The sequence below is a fragment of the Labeo rohita genome, chromosome 4 (genome assembly GCF_022985175.1).
Source record: "Labeo rohita strain BAU-BD-2019 chromosome 4, IGBB_LRoh.1.0, whole genome shotgun sequence".
NCBI classification, from domain to species: Eukaryota; Metazoa; Chordata; class Actinopteri; order Cypriniformes; family Cyprinidae; genus Labeo; species Labeo rohita.
The window spans coordinates 33680977-33699098 of record NC_066872.1 but is presented as its reverse complement, the minus strand read 5'-3'; the positions used below and the strand labels follow the sequence as shown (position 1 = coordinate 33699098).

Below are 18122 nucleotides of genomic sequence, written 5' to 3'. Positions count from 1 at the left end.
AAATACCTAACGTGGTGACCGTGGTATTTTATTAGTTTGTCTCATTAGAATCATTAGTTGGGGGCAGCTGTGTACCTGAAATCCTGAAATACCTCAACGCAATCCTCTGTTACTAAGCTACACCATAGAAAATAACTCAAGGGAGCCCAAAGCAATCACACATACAGAGACAATATCCAAAACAACATTAAAAAATAATTTGGTGTAATGCTAATGGAATCCTGAAAACATTAGGTTGCATCAAAAAAAGCAGCAGTGTAATAAACAGACAGGTATGGAGAACAACAAATGAACACATTCAGGGAATCGACTCACATTAAAGACGCACAGTAAAAAACGCAAACGTAAAGTGTTGTGATCGTATGAACGAGAACTCTCAGATGGACGGCCTCGGAAAAGGCGATCCACCTGACAGGAAGATCTGATGAACGTCTAACAAGAGTTTGGTTCGCTTTAGAAATCCCTAGTAGTATTAGATAAATTGATAGCAAGGCAGTTCATTTCATATCATCCAAATAGGTCAGCATGCAAGGGTATATACTATATCTGCTTAAGGTTTCACCTTAGTCTTATTAGCATCTAACACATTCACAAAACATGGTCATGGCAGTTGAATGGAAGGGCAGGATAAAGGTTCCACCTTAACAGAGGTTGCAATTTTGAAGATGACAGCCACTTTTTTTCCCATCTCGTTCCTCCAAGCAAAAGAAAGAAAAGAACACATCCACATCATCAATTGCAAGGCTTATTTTTTTCTGTTTTCCTTTTTTCTTTTTTTTGAAGTTTAAATTGAAATACATGCGCTGAAAAAGCCAATAAAGCACCCAAGGTGGACCTGGGCTGATTCTCCACACATTCACATCACCACATAGGGTACGCTGTCAAGGGGAAAGAGGGGGTCAGAGGACAGAGGAAAGGTGGGCAGCTAAATTGTCTCTTTCCCTTTGTCAAAGTTACATCCAATACTAGTTTGCTTTTGGAGTTGTTAAGCCCAGGCAAGATTCTTCTCTCAAGGCCGCCAGCAACGCTTAAACTACAGCAAGCCCTTAAACTTCAGATCTTCGGGATTCAGAATCCGCCTTCCCACTTGTGCAATAAGCAAACTCGGACACGCAAGGGTAAGTACGGTCTCTGTAATGGACAGAAACAAATATGAGGCTGCAGAAGAAGCGGTAGCTTCGTTCCACAAGTCTGCATGTTCGCTTTCTCAGGGGTAATGTATTCGCTTTGCTCTTTTTTTAAATTGGGTGGGCTCCTTTGGTTTTCTGCTGACCAACTTTGTCCACGTGTGGGTTTTTCTAGAGGCTTCCAGAGTGTTCGTTTCGGGTGGGACCCTGTGGCAGTGAACAGCGCAGGCTGTTCAACTTCACGCCATTTCCCCCCCTTTAATCGTAATTAAAGTCCCCCTACTGGATGTGTGAACTGAGACACCTATCAAATGTGCTTTTTTTTTCGTTGTTAAGATTACTTCGTCCTCTTGCAGCACAGCGTAGGTCCTGGCAACCTCGCCGGAGTACAGAGAGAAGGCGTCGCTCTCTGGAAGAGGTGTGCGTGTGTGCTTGCTTCTAAGGGGATCGAACCTTGGCATCTCCTCCGCTAGACAAGAGAGGATAAATTCAGATGTGCACAAGCCGGATAAATGCCGAAATGAAGGCCGGGGGTAAAGTGACAATAGATCTTGTCTTTCAGTTTCACTGTCAAGTAAGGTCCCGGAAGAGACAAAAGAATTGAAGCACTAACTTGCTGCGTCCCGTTGCTTCAAAGTGAGAATAAGCAGTCGGGATTCTCAAGGCTTGATTGTTCTCTCATCAAAGCGTATAAATGTTCTTGCGTGTCCCATAAATCCAGTGTCCTCGAGGTGTCTTTTGAAATGGCCCGAATGGACTGCATTCTTCAGATGCATGCAGTACCATTTTTTTCGTCTTGCGTTTCAGTGTTTAATAAAGGTACTACAATGAACTGGACTCTATATTAGTGTTGTACACTACCCTAGTCATAAAAGTCAGAACAAATTGACACCAAACATCGTGGTTTCTGCTTATCAGCTAAACTTTGAAGGCAACAGAAATGTTTTTTTTTTAGTTCTTTTCCAGTCAGGGAGAAGGATGGAGGATGCAGTGACGTGGAACTCGTAGGCAGCCACCCCTTCTCTACACAGCAGAGCCGGATGGCCGCCCACTCTACTGCATCATGGGTAATGTAGTCCTTGGCTCCTCCGCCCACCCTCCAGTTCCCATCTCTACTCTTCTAGGAAGCAGAGCTAAAATGATGCAAACGCTTGTTTTTGTGGGAAGATTGCAAACAGAAGAGATGAGATAGATGGACAGGTCTTCACTCAGGCACGGCTCGGTTTCTGATGGATCTCCCAGTGCACTCTGGGAAATGTGGTCCTCAGCTCTCCAGGCTCATGAAGGCGACCACCTGCTCCAGCTTATGGGCCAGTCTCTGTTTCCTGGCACCGTCATCTTGCTCCAGCGCAGACACAATCTGCCAGAATGAGATGACACATCAGTTACACATGCCTCCTTTTCACATTTATTTTGGGTAGAAAATATCTTGGACAAATTAGGGAGTGTTTCTCTATACCTCTTCTGTATATTTGCCCACATAAGAGTAGATCTCGCTGAGGGAGCTCATGGTGTTGAACTCGCTCATGTGCATACGGGACTGTTCTGCCAGATATGCGTTCATATCCTGATCACTGATCGCAGGCATCTTACTAATGTCGGAGTAATATCTGGAAGAAACGGAGAAACAGAAATAGCACCAATTATTTAATGAACATTTAGAAGTTGGACAGGTGACAGGGCTTCATGTAGAATAGGAATAGCAGGTTTCAGGGTCATTTCTGGCTCTGAGTGAGAGCTGTCACGCCCCTTCCAATCAGTTCGGCATTTACTTTCTGTGGCAGTACAGCTGCGGCTTACATCAGCGAGTGACTGTGAGTCTTAATGAGCCGCTGTCCTTGAAAGTTTTCCAGAGATCAGCAGAATCTATAGGATGCTGGAAATATTCAATAAATGTGCCCCCCACGCATACGCTGACACTAAACACACTCTAGCACATCGAAAAACAAAATGTGCACACAAGAGCACAGTTATTATGGATATAGATACAAGCACTCTTCCAAAACCACTGCCTAGGAAGACATTGTGTGATTTGAAAACTTTTTGTGTTTTTGTGAAAACAATTGTGTACACGGTACACACAAACACAAACATTTTTGCCCTTAATTTTGAAGGGATAGTTCACCCCAAAAAATGACAATTACCCCATGATTTACTCACCCTCAAGCTATCCTAGGTGTATATGACTTTCTTCTTTTAGATGAATACAATGAGAGTTATATTAAAAAATGTCCTGGCCCTTCCAAGCTTTATAATGGCAGTGAATGGCTGCTGAGATTTTGAAGTCCAATTAAGTGCATCCGTCCATCATAATAAGTACAACATGGCTTTGGGGGGTTAACCATAAACTCTAGAGAGACTGGTTTTCCATTGCTGCAAAACAAAACTTGGTTCTTGTGAGACTAAAATATTCCCACCGGAGCATATGTTACACCTACGTCATCCGTTGGAACATCACTCTCTTGCAACCATGCGTACGACAGTTAGCAGATGCTAGAGATTACTGTTTGTAAAGTTTTAATTATGGATATTTTTCTTAAATGCATCGATTGACTTCAGAAGTCCCTTGTTAACCTTTGTGGAGTACTTTATATGATGGATAGACACACTTTATTGGACTTCAAAATCACAACAGCCATTCACTACCATTATAAAGCTTGGAAGGACAAGGACATTTTTTAATATAACTCTGATTGAATTTGTCTGAAAGAAAAGTCATAATATATATATCGACGAATGGCTTGAGGGTGAGTAAATCATGGGGTAATTCTAATCCATATTTCTCTCACTTCATTCACCACCTTGGATTTTTCCACTTAACTCATCAATGCATTCTGGGAATGCCTTTTCATGGAGGATACATGTGACGCTACAGGGTATCTCTTATGAGGCAGTATAATTAACATGCCTATCTTTTGGAACAGCCTTCGTGCCTGGTGAGCGCCCACGACGCCTTAAAATGCTGTCTCTGTAGGCAGCTCACTAGATTTTGGAATGGAGCAACACTATCTGTTGTCTTTGGGTGGCTGGTGCGTGTGAGTGAGTGAAAGAGTGTTGGTGGAGGAAAAGCAATCAGTCACTGTCACCTGCAGCTGCAGAGGCTCTGTCGACTCTTTAATTAAGGCAGGTCATTTACATTTTTAATTCCTGCACCATGCCAACTCCTGGACTCCTGACTAACCGGTGGCGTGCGTGTCTGTTTCTGGCTCCCGTGAGCACCTTGAGTGGCAAGTACGTGCTGCAATGCACCATGGGGCATCGGTGGGGGAGAATGGCACGGTGTTGAACGAGAAAGATAGCGAGGGTTTGTAATCTCCAGGTATGGCCTTCCCAAAGGAATCTATTCTCTAGTGACAGGCACGGTTCACACATTTGAGTTTAGCTTCTCTCTTTGCGTCCTCTGCTTCCCAAGGCTAATGACTGGCAGCTCGTCTGGCACTAATTAATACCATGTTTAAATGTCAGCTGTACGTCAGCCAGAACGAGTCCGTGCTTTTTATTCCCTCATATCGTGCATGTATTGCAAATGGCTAAATATGGAGTTGCTACACTTTCCAATAAATGACCATGACTTTTAGAGGAATAATAATGAAGAACTGGAAATGGCATAGAGATTATAATTATAACAGAGACCTGAAATCAAATAATATAACATTATCTGGTATTTTTAGGTTTGGATCTGTATAAACAGTTTCTCAAGGGCATGGTAGGGGCCTCTGACTGTAAATTTAGCTTTCCCCCTGACCAAATGCTGCCTCATTTACCTCTTTCCCCTAAAACAGATCAACCCCTGCATTTATGAAGACATGAAAGGATCAAAGGCAGCACTTCAGCACCTGTCCTTGACTCACTCACTTTTCTTGCCGGGTAATTTTAAGCCTGGTCTTCTTCATGTGCCCTGCAGTCTTGTACGTGTGCGTGAGAGAGTCTCAGCATGGTGCACGTCTCTAATCTGTAACTCTCTCCTCTCAAATCATCTGACAAAAAGATTGTCTCAATTCGCACAGATTTGTCACCTATCAGGATATTACCGAAAACAACCAATTAAGGAGCAACGTGAGAGCTGTGGCTCAGAACAAAGAATGTTGCTTGAGAACATACTTTACCTGGTTTAAACACATACATGTCAGCACCTATAATTAAAGCAGGCTTTTCTCACCTCGGTAGGCACGTTTTAGCATGATCTCGGTTCTTAAAGATGTGTAACACATTAGCTAATGCATGAAAATGAGCTTTCTCCTCATTTCAGCTCTTTCGTAGTGAATGTGAGCTGGCAGCATGATTACGGTCTTATCATTTTCCCCATCACGCTCGTCTGCCAGCTTCCCATCTCCTCCTGCAGCCTCTAATACCTCACGGCAAATAAACACGTTAGTCAGAGGCTGAGGGTCAGTGTGCGTGAGCAGAGACACACGGCGCTGATCAGTTTTATCAGAGCTGTTTACTGTAGGGTGCTGGGCTTGAGTAGACCAGCACTTTGTGCTGAAGCAAGCTGTCGTTGTCTTCAGAAAACAATGGAATCAAGGGTTAGTTCACCCAGAAATGAAAATCCTGTCATTAATTACTCACCCTCATGTTGTTTTAAACCCATAAGACGTTCATCTTTGGAACACAAACACTTTCTGATCCTGCATAGACAGCAATGCAACTACCAGGTTCAAGGTCGTTGCACTTGAGTAATGAAGAGCTCCCGTGAAACTATGCTTGACAAAACAGCTCAAATCCGCACAAGGAGGTTAAAATATCACAGCTGCCTCAACAAATGTTTTTATATATCACTTTTGCATTTGTTAACACTATTGGTTAGGTTTAGGGTTGGGTTTGGTGTAGCGGATATTTCGAACACAATAGAGCATTAACCTTTAGCGACACTACCTGGATATTTGAATTCTGAACAGCCACAATACACACCTCAAGCAGCGTAATAATAATAATAATAATAATACAGCAGTACGTGCCTGTACCAACGTAATATAAATGTGCCATGGTCACATATTGAACGTGTGTTTTAGCTCTACTCTCTGGACATTTCTCATTGAAACTGCCATGAAACGTGCAGGAGGGTACATAACTACAGTGTTGCCAATATAATGATAACACAATATAATAATGAGTCTGGATTGTCCAGAAAGGTAGTAAGGACATCACTAAAATAGTCCATGTGACACCAGTGGTTCAACCCTAATGTTATGAAGCCACAAGAATACTTTTTGTGTGCAAAGAAAACAAAAATAACGACTTTATTCAACAACAACTTCTCTTCTGTGTCAGTCTTCGACGCACATTCACGAGTGTACCACGAGAGTGTCACATGGACTATTTTGACAATTACTAACTTTCAGGGCCTTGAACGTGTCAGTTGTGTTGCTGTCTATGAGGTGTCAGAAAGCTCTTGGATTTAATCAAAAATATCTTAATTTGTGTTCTGAAGATAAATGAATGACTTACAGGTATGGGACAACATGAGGGTGAGTAATTAAATACAGACTTTTCATTTTTAAGTGAACTGTCCCTTTAAGGCTCTTGTTTCATTGTTTCCGAACATGCCAAATTCCATACTACATAGTAGTAAAAAACGCTAGTATGCCAACAGAGTAGTATGTTTGAACTCATAGCTTTAGGTGTGAAGTACCATGAAGCAATGCAACTGATGCTGGTAGGTCACATGACAGTGGTAACATGCCTAAATTTCATACATATTATCTATATTACGGACACAAAGTACAGAAGCTTCCAAATGCAGTATGCAATTTCAAACACAGCACTTGACAGTCATTGATGGAGTTCTTTAGCTCTGTTTACCCATAATTCTCTTTTCTTGGCATTGTTGAACATAGAGTTTCTGACCCAGAGGATTGTGGGAAAAGCAGAAAAGTTTGTCTCTCTCACCAAACAGTGACTAATTGCTCTGGTGCGGTGTTGGGTAGACCCAGAAGATCTACTGAGCTACAATAGAGCTGCAATTCATCATCCTGGAGCCCTACAACACACTTCAGTCTGATTACCAGCAGCTACACACACGCACACACACATACGCGCACACATGCACGCACAATACCTGCAGGACATAATACAATTCTGGGCTTTTATTCACACTAGCACTCACACAAACACTGTATCTTTGCATCTTTTCTGATGAAAAACTTTCACAGGTGCCCATTACATATAGCATCTCATTCTCCCTCACACACATACACATTAAAACAATTTTTTCTACCCGACCACTTCACACAAAGATCTTAGAATCATGCAAACCACAGGAAGTCTATTCTTTCTGATATAGGTTTGTCAGGCTGTGGTGGTCCACCAGATGCTGTGATTGACAGTCTTTGGGTTTGCCTGTTCAATCACTTTGAAAGATCTAAAAAGGGAATCTTATAAACATAGAAATGTTCTTGCTTACCTCTCCACCCAGCTCTTGTAGCTGGGAATGTCCTTGGCATACAGCAGCTTGTTAGAGGGGGAGTCTTTACCCAGGCGGTGCTCTGACGTCGAGCACGAATCCATGAAGGTTTGCGCCACCACAGACAGACAGGCGTCCGTGATGCTGCTCTTATGGATGTCGAACACAAACTGTGGGTTCTTGATCACATTCACCCAGAACCGGAGAGGTAGACTGCGGAGAGCAGAGAATGTTTTAATGGCATGATTGTATTTTGAAAAGCTCTTTTAATGCACAAGAAAGCAGTTTTGGAACAGGAAGCAGTGGCTTTATGAAACCTCAGATTGCTTTTAATGCTTATAAGGTATTTAAATATATTCTGAATAGATACGGGAATGATACTGATAAATTAAATTAGTTTAATTCAGCCAATTTTTCCAGTCTGAAATGGCAGCATGAGTATTTGCGCCATACTCAGAGTGCTTTACTAATACATCTCATATTAGTTTGTTTGTATCCGAGCGCTGGCCTGCAATTGTGCACCTGTCCAAAACAATAAACGTATACAAGGCTACTTTATACCCCAGCCCATTTGTGCTAAAGTGAAATCAACTTAGCCTAGGCCCTAGGAGTGTGTGCGTGCACGTCTCGAGGGTCACAGATGTTGTTTGGTCTGGGACTTTGCGCGCTTGTGTCTGAGTCTGCAGAGTTCTCATTAGTTTTCAAGACAGCTTTGGTTTTGTCTTAGATAACAAAAACTGAAGAGAGGAGACGAGGGAATAAGAAAGGACACTGCAGTGAAATGGATGCAGAGTTACGCATCAAAGAAAAAGAGAGAGAGAGAAAACAGTCAACAAAAGCTTTTTCCATAGCAGCCCCCTCTCTGTTGCCCTCTGAATTCATTCAACAATAACAACTGCACCAAAGAGGATTTAGAGAGCAAACCATGTATTATGACTCCCAAATTAATCAGAGAGAATCAACTGGGATTATCTGCGCTCTATCAAAAGGATATCAATGCTTTAACAACGAGTCGACACCCTTGTAAACCTGCCACAGCTGGCCTCTGTGAAGATCATATTCTCTGTACAGAACAAAAAGCGGGACGTGTCTAAAGCGCCATACTTTAGAGAGCTCTCAGCGGAGAGAGTGAGTGGATCAGGAGATGGGAATGATGTCTGGATGGACTAGATCCCAGCTAAATATAGCACTCAGCTCAGCGCAGCCCTCTCTGGGAAAAGCCTCACATTCTTTTGTCAGTCTTTTGGGTTCCTTCTGCCTGTTTTTTGTGGAAAGGTAGAAATATTCGTAATGTGCAAAATGGTTCCAATGCACTAGGGAACCAGAGTTTTATGTCCAAAAAAGTGCCTAAAATAATGTATTGTGTATCTCAGTGTTCAGACTTATTATATATAAATGCATTTGAACAAGCTCTGGTGAACTTGAAACCAGCCTAATTCTACAGGACTTGGGGTAGTTCACCCAAAAGTGAAAATTCTGTCAATAATTACTCACATTCAAGTCGCTCCAAATCCGTAAGACCTTCGTTCATCTTTGGAACGCAAATTAAGATATGTTTGATGAAATTTGAGTTTTCTGACCCTACATAGCCAGCAACAGTACTACCACATTCAAGGTTCAAAAATCAATAAAATAGTCCATGTGACACCAGTGGTTCGACCATAATGGTATGAGGGTGAGTAATTAATGACAAATGTCTGCTGTGTTGACCAACTTGAACCCGTCGTGAAATCTGCATAGAAAAATCTCCCAGATTGTTTGGAATCCTAATGAAATAACCCACAGAAATTTGCTGAACAATGGTGAATGTCAAATATATACTTTTGCATATTGAAGTTGACCTTAGTCCACAAAACCAGTCATATGGGTCGATTTGTCAAAACTGAGATTTATACATCATCTGAAAGCTGCATAAATGATAATATTTGACTGAGAGACAACCATTTGAAAATCTGGTATCTGAGGGTGCAAAAAATTCAAAATATTAAGAAATCACAAAGTTGTCCAAACGAACTTCTTAGTAATACATGTTACAAATCAGAAATTAAGTTTATAATTTATAATTTTGACCCATACAATGTATTGCTGGTTATTGCTACAAATATACTTGCGCGACTTTTGACTGTTTTTTTTGGTCCAGGGTCATGTTTTACATTTACGTGTTTATTAATGTGTCTGTATGTGTAACAGCATAGCGTATAATGCATTCCTGCTTGACTACAACACATAGTCATCAGGTGAATAGCACATTGCTAGTCACTGTATTGTTTAACTTTGTTGCAACGGCATTGTTTCAAATTTCCAAATCATTGAAAACAAGTGGTTCTGTTGCTACAAATCACTGTCAGAGTGAACGCCCCTTCAAAACTAAAGCAATAGCATTCATTTTGGTCATCTGCATTTTGAGTAGCTCAACTAAGAGAGTTAATTTAACCACGGCAAACAAACTGCTTTGATTATCTGTATCTGCATTGAGAGCTTCTAGTTTGATTGACAGACTGTACCGCCCAGTCACAAGTAAGACAATGGTATGATGGATGATTCACAAGAGCATTGTCCATCAGCAATCCATCTCTGCCTGGCTTTGGTTAAAGATCTGAAGCTTAAGGCTTCCTTTGATGCATTTGAAGAAGAGATTTGTAACAAAACTGGTGAATCCATCATTTAGGTTGTGATTTGTTTGGATGAATCCTTTTGGGATTTGTGTTTATTTGCATTTGCTTAATGCACTATTTTAGCACCAGATTCACCTAATCTATGTGAAACATAACTATACAAATGGGTGGTTAGTGTTAAGTTTTTTTGCTGAAATATTTGATTTGGGTGGTCTAGACTGTTATTCTCGAACCTAATATTAAAGAAGTGTTCAAATAAGAGGATAAGGAAGAGACTTGGACATCTTAAATCACCATCTGGATTGTCTGGAAGTCTCTCATTCGCAAAATCAATCAGAACGAGAAACCCCTCAGAGCATCCTGCACAAATAATTTCTCTTCCCCATCAAGAACACTAATAATTGGTGAAGAGAATTGATGAGCAAACACTACCAGGCTGTAAACAAAATAGTGATTATGCCTGTGCTTTCATGGCCAAAAGCATTTAGCTTTAGAGTGTTAAAATCCCTCTACAGACAGCAAATACGCCCCACCCACGGCTCTGGTCCAATTAACGGCTTGTGTGGTGGCAGCAGCACATCTAGACGCGCAGATAAAGCTGAGGCTGTTGTTTTGTGCACAATATCTGAAAATGGAGCTATTTCATTCTCTGTGAGAGACATTAGTTGTCAGCAAAAAGCTGGGTAGCGGTGCATTAGTCCTGTAGAAGACCCCTCTCACGCGCATTAAAAAATATCACAGACGCCGCAGTGGCATCGGGGCTGTAATGCCCGGCGATGAGTGTGAGATGATTAACGCTATTTAACGTTCCACTCTTTGTGAGAACGATTCCATTAATGTGCAATGCAAGAGTGACCCTCTGTGCTCTCCAAAAACACTTAACGCTCTCAAATGGCCCCGAAACACACCGCGGGGGGAGACGGGGAGAAATTAGGTCTATAAAAAAGAGTAAATAGGGACTGTACCCACCGCCCCCCTACCGTGCCCTCACATCAATATCATCGCTTCATCCCCCATAGCCCTTCGGGGTGGTGCGTGATGGGACGTTGGCAGAGGCTAATGATAGATTACCACTCATTAAATGTAATGCCAAGCTTTCCTTTCCCCTCTCATCCACTCCACCCCCTCTTCCTTTCTCACTCGATCTGCTAGTTGTTTATTTAACCCCCACAACCCCCTTCCACCATGGGGACGTGCCTCTAAATTGGTTGGGTGAAATTAATTTGGAAACGAGCGTTATTAATTTCTCTCAAACTCATTGCCATGGTGATGGCCATGGTTACAGCTGCATTAGTGGCTGTGTCAAGGTATCTGCTTTTATGAGTCTCTTATTGTAGATTTCAATTTAATTTTAATTTTGTATTATATTTGGACCTAATTTTCATATATATGGTTGTGTTATATATGGACCTATTTTTCATATATATGGCCCATTCAACAGAAATGGTGCAGAGTCAGAGTCGGAAACATTGAAAATAATGTGTCTTTTTCCACAAATTTAGTATGTTTGCAAATTGTATAATATCCAAAGTACACATTTCTAGTAATTGTGCAGATAATTCTTATATTGCGTTTTCAGAAAGTTTTGGAATTTTCCACAAATTTGTCACTACCGAAATACTGTAATATATAATTTAATAAGAAGGGTTATACTGACCTATATAAGATTTTGTTTATATTTACCTTGTAAATGTATATTTTATTAAAAAGTTTTCAGAGGTTAATCAATAATAATTACAATTTTAACAATATTTCAAGTGTGATTTATGAGATTTGTATTTTAAATCTAAATTTTCTGTGTAAAAGGCAAAAAGTTGATCATACTGATTTCAAACTTAAGGATTCATTAGTTTGAATATACACTGAACCAAACACTATCATAACATCTTAATTGATTCAATATTCAATATACTTTATTTTTGACAAATCATCCCATGTTTTGGTTGTGACTGCACATTTTTGGTAACGACCACATCACATTACAGAATTTTAACTCACACACTAAAACACTCTTAAAACACAAAAAATTTGCATAAATGTACTCAAATTTTGTTTATTTCCCCCAAATTAAGGTTGTGACTGTTACAAGGTGCCAATTTTAGAACAAAATCAAAAAATATTTTTAAAAACAACAATGGAATAAAATGCAAAAATATTTCATTATTTTCATAAGTTGAAATTTAGGGGTTAGGGTTCGGCACAGCCACCTCCCAATTGAAAGTACCAAATAAATGATGATTTTATATATATTAAGCTTACTGATATAGTAAATATTATTGTGGGTTTCAATAGATAATAGAAGGATCTCAGGTTGTGGGACAGCAGCACCAATTCTGTAGAATGGCCCATATGTATTATTCAAAATTCTATACTAAATATGTTTATGTGTGCGAGGCCTCTTACCAGTTGCTCTTCCATGTGTGTCTGACGTGCGGGTCGTGAATGTTGTGCTTGTCGGCCTGCTCATCCAGGAAGTCAAACATGTACTTGATAGCGAGAGGAAGGGCACTTCCTCTATGTGCTGTGCTGAAGATGGTCTCAAACAGGTCATCCACAAACTTCTGTAGAGTGCCCTGAGGAACCACAAAGACATGGAGTACAGAGTTCATTTTCATCCATTCCATCTCATTCACTAGTGCCATCAGCATTACAAAGGCAGGCCATATTTGAGTCTCCCATGGATCTGATATTTAGCAATGACATGAGCTGCTGTGTTCCTCAGAACAGTTATCTGTGTTTATGAAAGTATTTGTGGGCTACCTGTCAGTAATCCCACCGAAGAAACCAACGTTCCTTTGATAGTGAAAGTGTTACTTTGAAGTTCACCTTTAATATCACGTAACGGAAGCGATTCTGCCTAAGCTGCTTTGTGCGGATGGATTAACGTCCACCCCGCACCATTGACCCTAATTTGATTTAATGGCGGCGAGTCTAAGAAGGAGAGAAGACGACAGAATCTAATCCACTTGTAATGAAAGAACTGATAGGATGCACGGAAGAGAGAGAGAGAGAGAGAGGAAAGTATCAAAAAGCGCCGCCCGTATCTCGCAGCCAGCACCGGCTTCGCATCCGGATGAGGTGTGCACAAGGCACAGCGCACAAAATCCTATTTCCGTTTGAGCAGACGGCAAGAGTCGACAGGGAAGAAGAAAAAAATCCCGTTAGCTGACAATCACGACAATAATTCTACTGTGTCCCAGATCCCTGACAGCTTATCTTTTCCCTATGAAGATGAAAATACATATTTCTCACTCACGCCCCTGTATCAACGCAGCGACAGCTGCAGGAGGCTGGCGACGGTGATGACTGCGAGGGTTCTGACAGGTGTCATCCTGTGTGACGACTGACATCATCATTAGTCGCCCAGAAACCAAAGTGGCTATTTGCAGCCGTTTGAAATGTACCTGGTCATTATAGCGCACTTAAAATCATGCTATCAGACACAGGCAGGCAGTCGGAGAAGCATTAAACTTCAAGTGATCTCGTTCCGGACAGGTGAGGAAGGAACATTTGTGTAATTGCAAAAAAGAAAACAGAAAAGTGCAAGACAGAACGGTGGAGGAAGAAAGATTAAATAAAGCCTGGCATAATGGAGGGAGATGGAAAAAGGTAAAGCTCACCCATCCTCAGAGACACTGATGGACCGAATGCGGGAAGCGTCAGCACCCCAGGCAGATCACTGGTATTTATTGCAGGGGTGAAAGCCAAACAGTCAATTACTGTGCTGTCACACCAATCATTTTTCACCAAGAGAGATGGTGTCTGCGATAAACTGGTTATTCCACAGAAATAATCCATCTAAAAATATGACACACAGTCTGCAAACGGAGTAGGGTAATCACCAGGGCATTTGTGCATGTGTGTGTGTGTGTTCGGAAAAAGTCTTGTGACACTCTCACTTGGTTACGTCAGGAATGTTTCTCCATGATCAGAATCACAGATTTCTGTGCCAGTAAGAAAACGTGAACAGGAATCTTCCCTTTGTGAATCATCCAGTCAATTATAAAAGTAATAGAACAACCGTCATTAAAAAAAAACGCTATGTTTTGAGGTCTACGGTACGTGACGCATTAAGTGCCAAAGTAAAATACTAAGTGTTTTGGATTTTAGCATCACAGTGTGTTGATGCCTAGCTAATCAAACAAGACTTTCGATTTCATTTCTTCAACTTCTGATGTCCTTGAAGCACTGTGCTTTTCTGGTAGTGAGGGATCTGTATTCAAACCAAAACAAGTGTCTGTTTACCAGCTCTGCTGATGCTGACGTCAAGTCAGTCAGCGTGAAACTAATGGAGAACTGCAGTTTGAAGGAAACAGCCTATACTTGAATGACACTGTGGCCAATCACTAACTCCACAATCTTGCCATTTGATCTCATTCTAGAATGTTTGCATGTTTCTGGAATGATTAGTACTGTTGACAACTTCAGTCCTTTTCACGGCCGTTCAATACATTCTAACGGCTGGAATATTAAACATGGCGGCAGAGCTTACCTTGGTGGCCAACAGCCTGGTCAAGTAGATCTCCGAGACCATCTTGCTGCCACGGTCTCCTTCCTTCTGGTCTCCATGCTCGTGGTTCTTCACCAGATGCCACACCTTGACGCCGCTCTCCAGGTCAGGTGTGATCATCGGTGTGCGGGAACGCAGGCTGTCTGGACTGCCTGTGTACTTGATCATGTTTTCTGTTGGAGTGAAAAGACAAAGACCCATCAGATTGGCGGTTCCTCCTCAATCTTCCTCTGCTGACAAATGTCCCATGCAGCTGTTCAAATCTGTTCCTATCTGTACAAACCACATTGCCTTTTGTTGTGGAGTACTCGAGATTGGATATGAATCATTTAGAACGTATGGATGCTTAATTTTTCATCCCTCGCTCTCCTGCGCGCCTTCACTCTGGCGAACGTGCGCGTTCGCTCACTTCAGCGGACACAAAATCGAACAGGTGTCAGGCCAGATGAAATATTCATGCTTCAGCCAATAGGGAGAGATCAGCCATGACATTTAAAAAAACACAGAGCTCAATGAATGTTTACACAGTGTGAAAAAAAATTGATTGGCAAAGGCCTGATTTGGTAAGATAAAAAAACGCTTCACAGTGGCAGATGCAACAGAAATCAATCTCTCCAGGGGAAAGAGGCAGAGAGAGAGAAGAGGAGGAGGAACCTGATATAGAAAGACAAAAACACCTTCAGGAAAAGCAGAACGGACGATGACAAACAAAAAGGGAATGATATTGAGCATGTGTATTTGCATTTCTTTGCATGTTCAAATATTCAAGACTTGACTAAATTTTGAGTTGATATGAAGCAAACTAGGCATCTGTTGCACAAGTTGTTCATCATTACAAGCGCCAACTGTGAGCAAAGGCTGTATTTGGTAGAGATCTGATTAGTAAAATCACTGCAGCCTCACAAAGGTCTCACAAAACGTCTTTCCAGGTGTTTCAAAAGGTGTCTCTTGCTGAACCTGTTAGAAGAACCTCAATGTCGTTTGAAGCTAATTCTGAAAGAGTGAAGTGATGTATGGCATTTTCTTTCGATCTTTCCCATCTGTCACACTCGCTCTCTCTCTTCTTTAAGGCTCATTTAGAGTGCAGAAAAGTATATGGAGATGAGATGATTTTAATGGTCTATTTGATGTGTAGGGGGAGTGCTCGGACGGCCCTGAGCTTTGATCTTGCGCTTTATCAGACCCAATCGTACAGGGGACTGATGGCGGGCGAATGACAGGGACGGATTCAGAGTCTCAGGAGGGAAGTCAAGTGCAAAGAGACTCATTTTCCCTGCTTTTACCTTTGTATGCTTCCAGACTATCTCGGCTCTCTCCACGTAATTCCGTTTGAGCTTCGTTCCTGTTCCCTTTTGTGAGTGGCTGAGATGCTACACATTTAACTTCTCTTACCTCCCTGTGAGATGACAAGACTATTTTTTAAACTTCTTTTCTGTTCTTAGTTCAGCTCAGGTGGAATTTTAAAACTTTAGTCAGTTGATTATAGAGTGTGGTGTGTGTTTTGATGTAGAGATATGGATGCATTTTAGAATTACAAAAGGAGTTGACAAGCACAAACCATATTTGCTAGCAGAGGTTCTGGAGACAGTAGAGTTGTTCACAGAGTTGTATGCGGTGACCTGCTTTGGTACAAGAGCTACCACAGCATTATCAGGCACCTGCGGACAAAGAAACAAAGATTATTGTACACAACATTTAGGACTTCTTTAAGGTAAGGGAACCCTTGGTATTAAGACTCTTATGACTTTATGTAACGTGAATGATGTCTCCTTTAGTGGCTGCGGCGTTTTGACAAGTGTCAGCATGTTTACATCCTGCCAGGATGGCATCTAGCGTTTCTTGTCTCTGCCATTTGTGAGCTCTTTTAGTAGCTATGGTCTACTAAAAGCCTCAAAGGCATAAGGGCTAAAGTGGAGAGACCAAAGACGCGGGTCTTTAGGAAATTTTATTCATTCACAGGAATCTTCCCGTTCTTTTCTCCTCTTTTTATCGCTAGGAAAGCAGTGAAGACTTACATCGCTTGTCTTGTTGCCCTTCAACTGAAAATTACAACCAAATGGCGCACAATGTGGCATCGTATCAGTGTTTTGTGTATTCTGAGTTGTGTTGCGGTATACATAGCAACAGGTAGAACCAGTAGCTCACAGAGTGCAACCATTCTCAGAATCAAAAAAAATGGCACCTATAGTATAAATGTTGTGGATTTTTAAAATAATGTGAGTCTTTCATATGTTTTCTATTACATATTTTAGTAAGAGACATCATTTATGTTATATTAAGCCATACAACTCCCTTTAAAAACAGCTGTTACAATGTTTTCAACACCTTAGTGGTTGCACAGAGTTAGAGTTATTGATCCAGAAAATCTTTTATTTCTCACCCAGGTAAATGTTAAACTGCATGAGTGAGGGACAGGATGGGATAATCTGCTTCCATTTCAATAAGTCTCCTCCGGTGGGATGGGTCAGGCTATTTAACTATATGCCTCAGCAACTGCTAACCACAGTAAGCCATAGCAAGCCAAATTCAATTAACACGTGGGGGCCTCTACTCCCCAACCACACATCCCTCCATCTACATAATTTGCTATTGGATGCCTGCGGCACTTCTAGGGTTAATTGAGGTGGCGGTGTAGATCTAGACGATGTGGGCTCAGAACTGCACGGGGACCCAAACCACAGCAGGAGGGAAAATATGTGCTTCACAGACCATTAGGACATTATTCTTACACCCTTAACCTTTTTTCTCTCTGGACAAACTCGACGTGAATCCGCCCTCCTTTACTGCCGCGGCCCATGAGGACAGCTGTCCAAACTTCAGCAGAATCATACGAATATTTTTTACACCTCAGTCTAGTGTGAAAGGAAACTTCAGACAAGGGCTTTATTTCTCTGAAAAGGGGCTTTTTGGAAAACAGAAGAGATTTTCTCTTTTATCTTTCCTCTGCGGGCAAGTTTACGCTTTAAGAGAGTCTCTGTGCTCCTGATAGCATTCAGACACGTCAGATATCCGAGATGGGGCTTATACAACCCCAACGTGAAGCTTCCTAAGAAGACATCAAAGAATTAACGTCAGAGCCAGATGCATTTGTAGCACCTCAATTTGGAGGAAAGTATCAAAGATGACTTGCGATATACATTAGAAATGCACAGAGGATGCTTTGTGACAGGCATATCAGACTTTAGTGCGACACCATATGACTTTTTTGTCATATACTAGACTAAACAAGGGAATTCGGTGCTATTAGAGAGGAAGGAATGAAAGACGTCTAAGGTGCAAGGACAGAAACGGGGTGCACGGCGGGTCTCTTCCCCCTCTTCAGCAACTCTAACAGGCTTAGGGTGTCTGATAGCTTTTTTGTCAAGGATAGCATGCCCTCCCCGACTGAAAATGAATTAACTTCTGTCTTCATTATCTCATCTCCGATTCCAATCAACGGCTAATCCATCCTGCCGCTTGCAGCCCTG

General features: G+C 41.5%; 1 protein-coding gene across 1 annotated transcript in view; it reads right to left on the bottom strand.

The window, feature by feature from the left end:
• Nucleotides 1-1167: 1167 nt before the first annotated feature.
• The window catches only part of LOC127163878 (plexin-A4), a 91609-nt gene continuing 74654 nt past the window's right edge, over nucleotides 1168-18122 (bottom strand). Inside the window, exons 24-29 of the mRNA XM_051107364.1 lie at nucleotides 16214-16313; nucleotides 14638-14828; nucleotides 12549-12718; nucleotides 7531-7743; nucleotides 2587-2737; nucleotides 1168-2487 (exon numbers count right to left, since the gene is read on the bottom strand). Coding sequence (XP_050963321.1) covers nucleotides 2392-2487; nucleotides 2587-2737; nucleotides 7531-7743; nucleotides 12549-12718; nucleotides 14638-14828; nucleotides 16214-16313 — 921 coding nt within the window. The 3' untranslated portion in view covers nucleotides 1168-2391. The remainder of the gene's footprint in view (nucleotides 2488-2586; nucleotides 2738-7530; nucleotides 7744-12548; nucleotides 12719-14637; nucleotides 14829-16213; nucleotides 16314-18122) is intronic.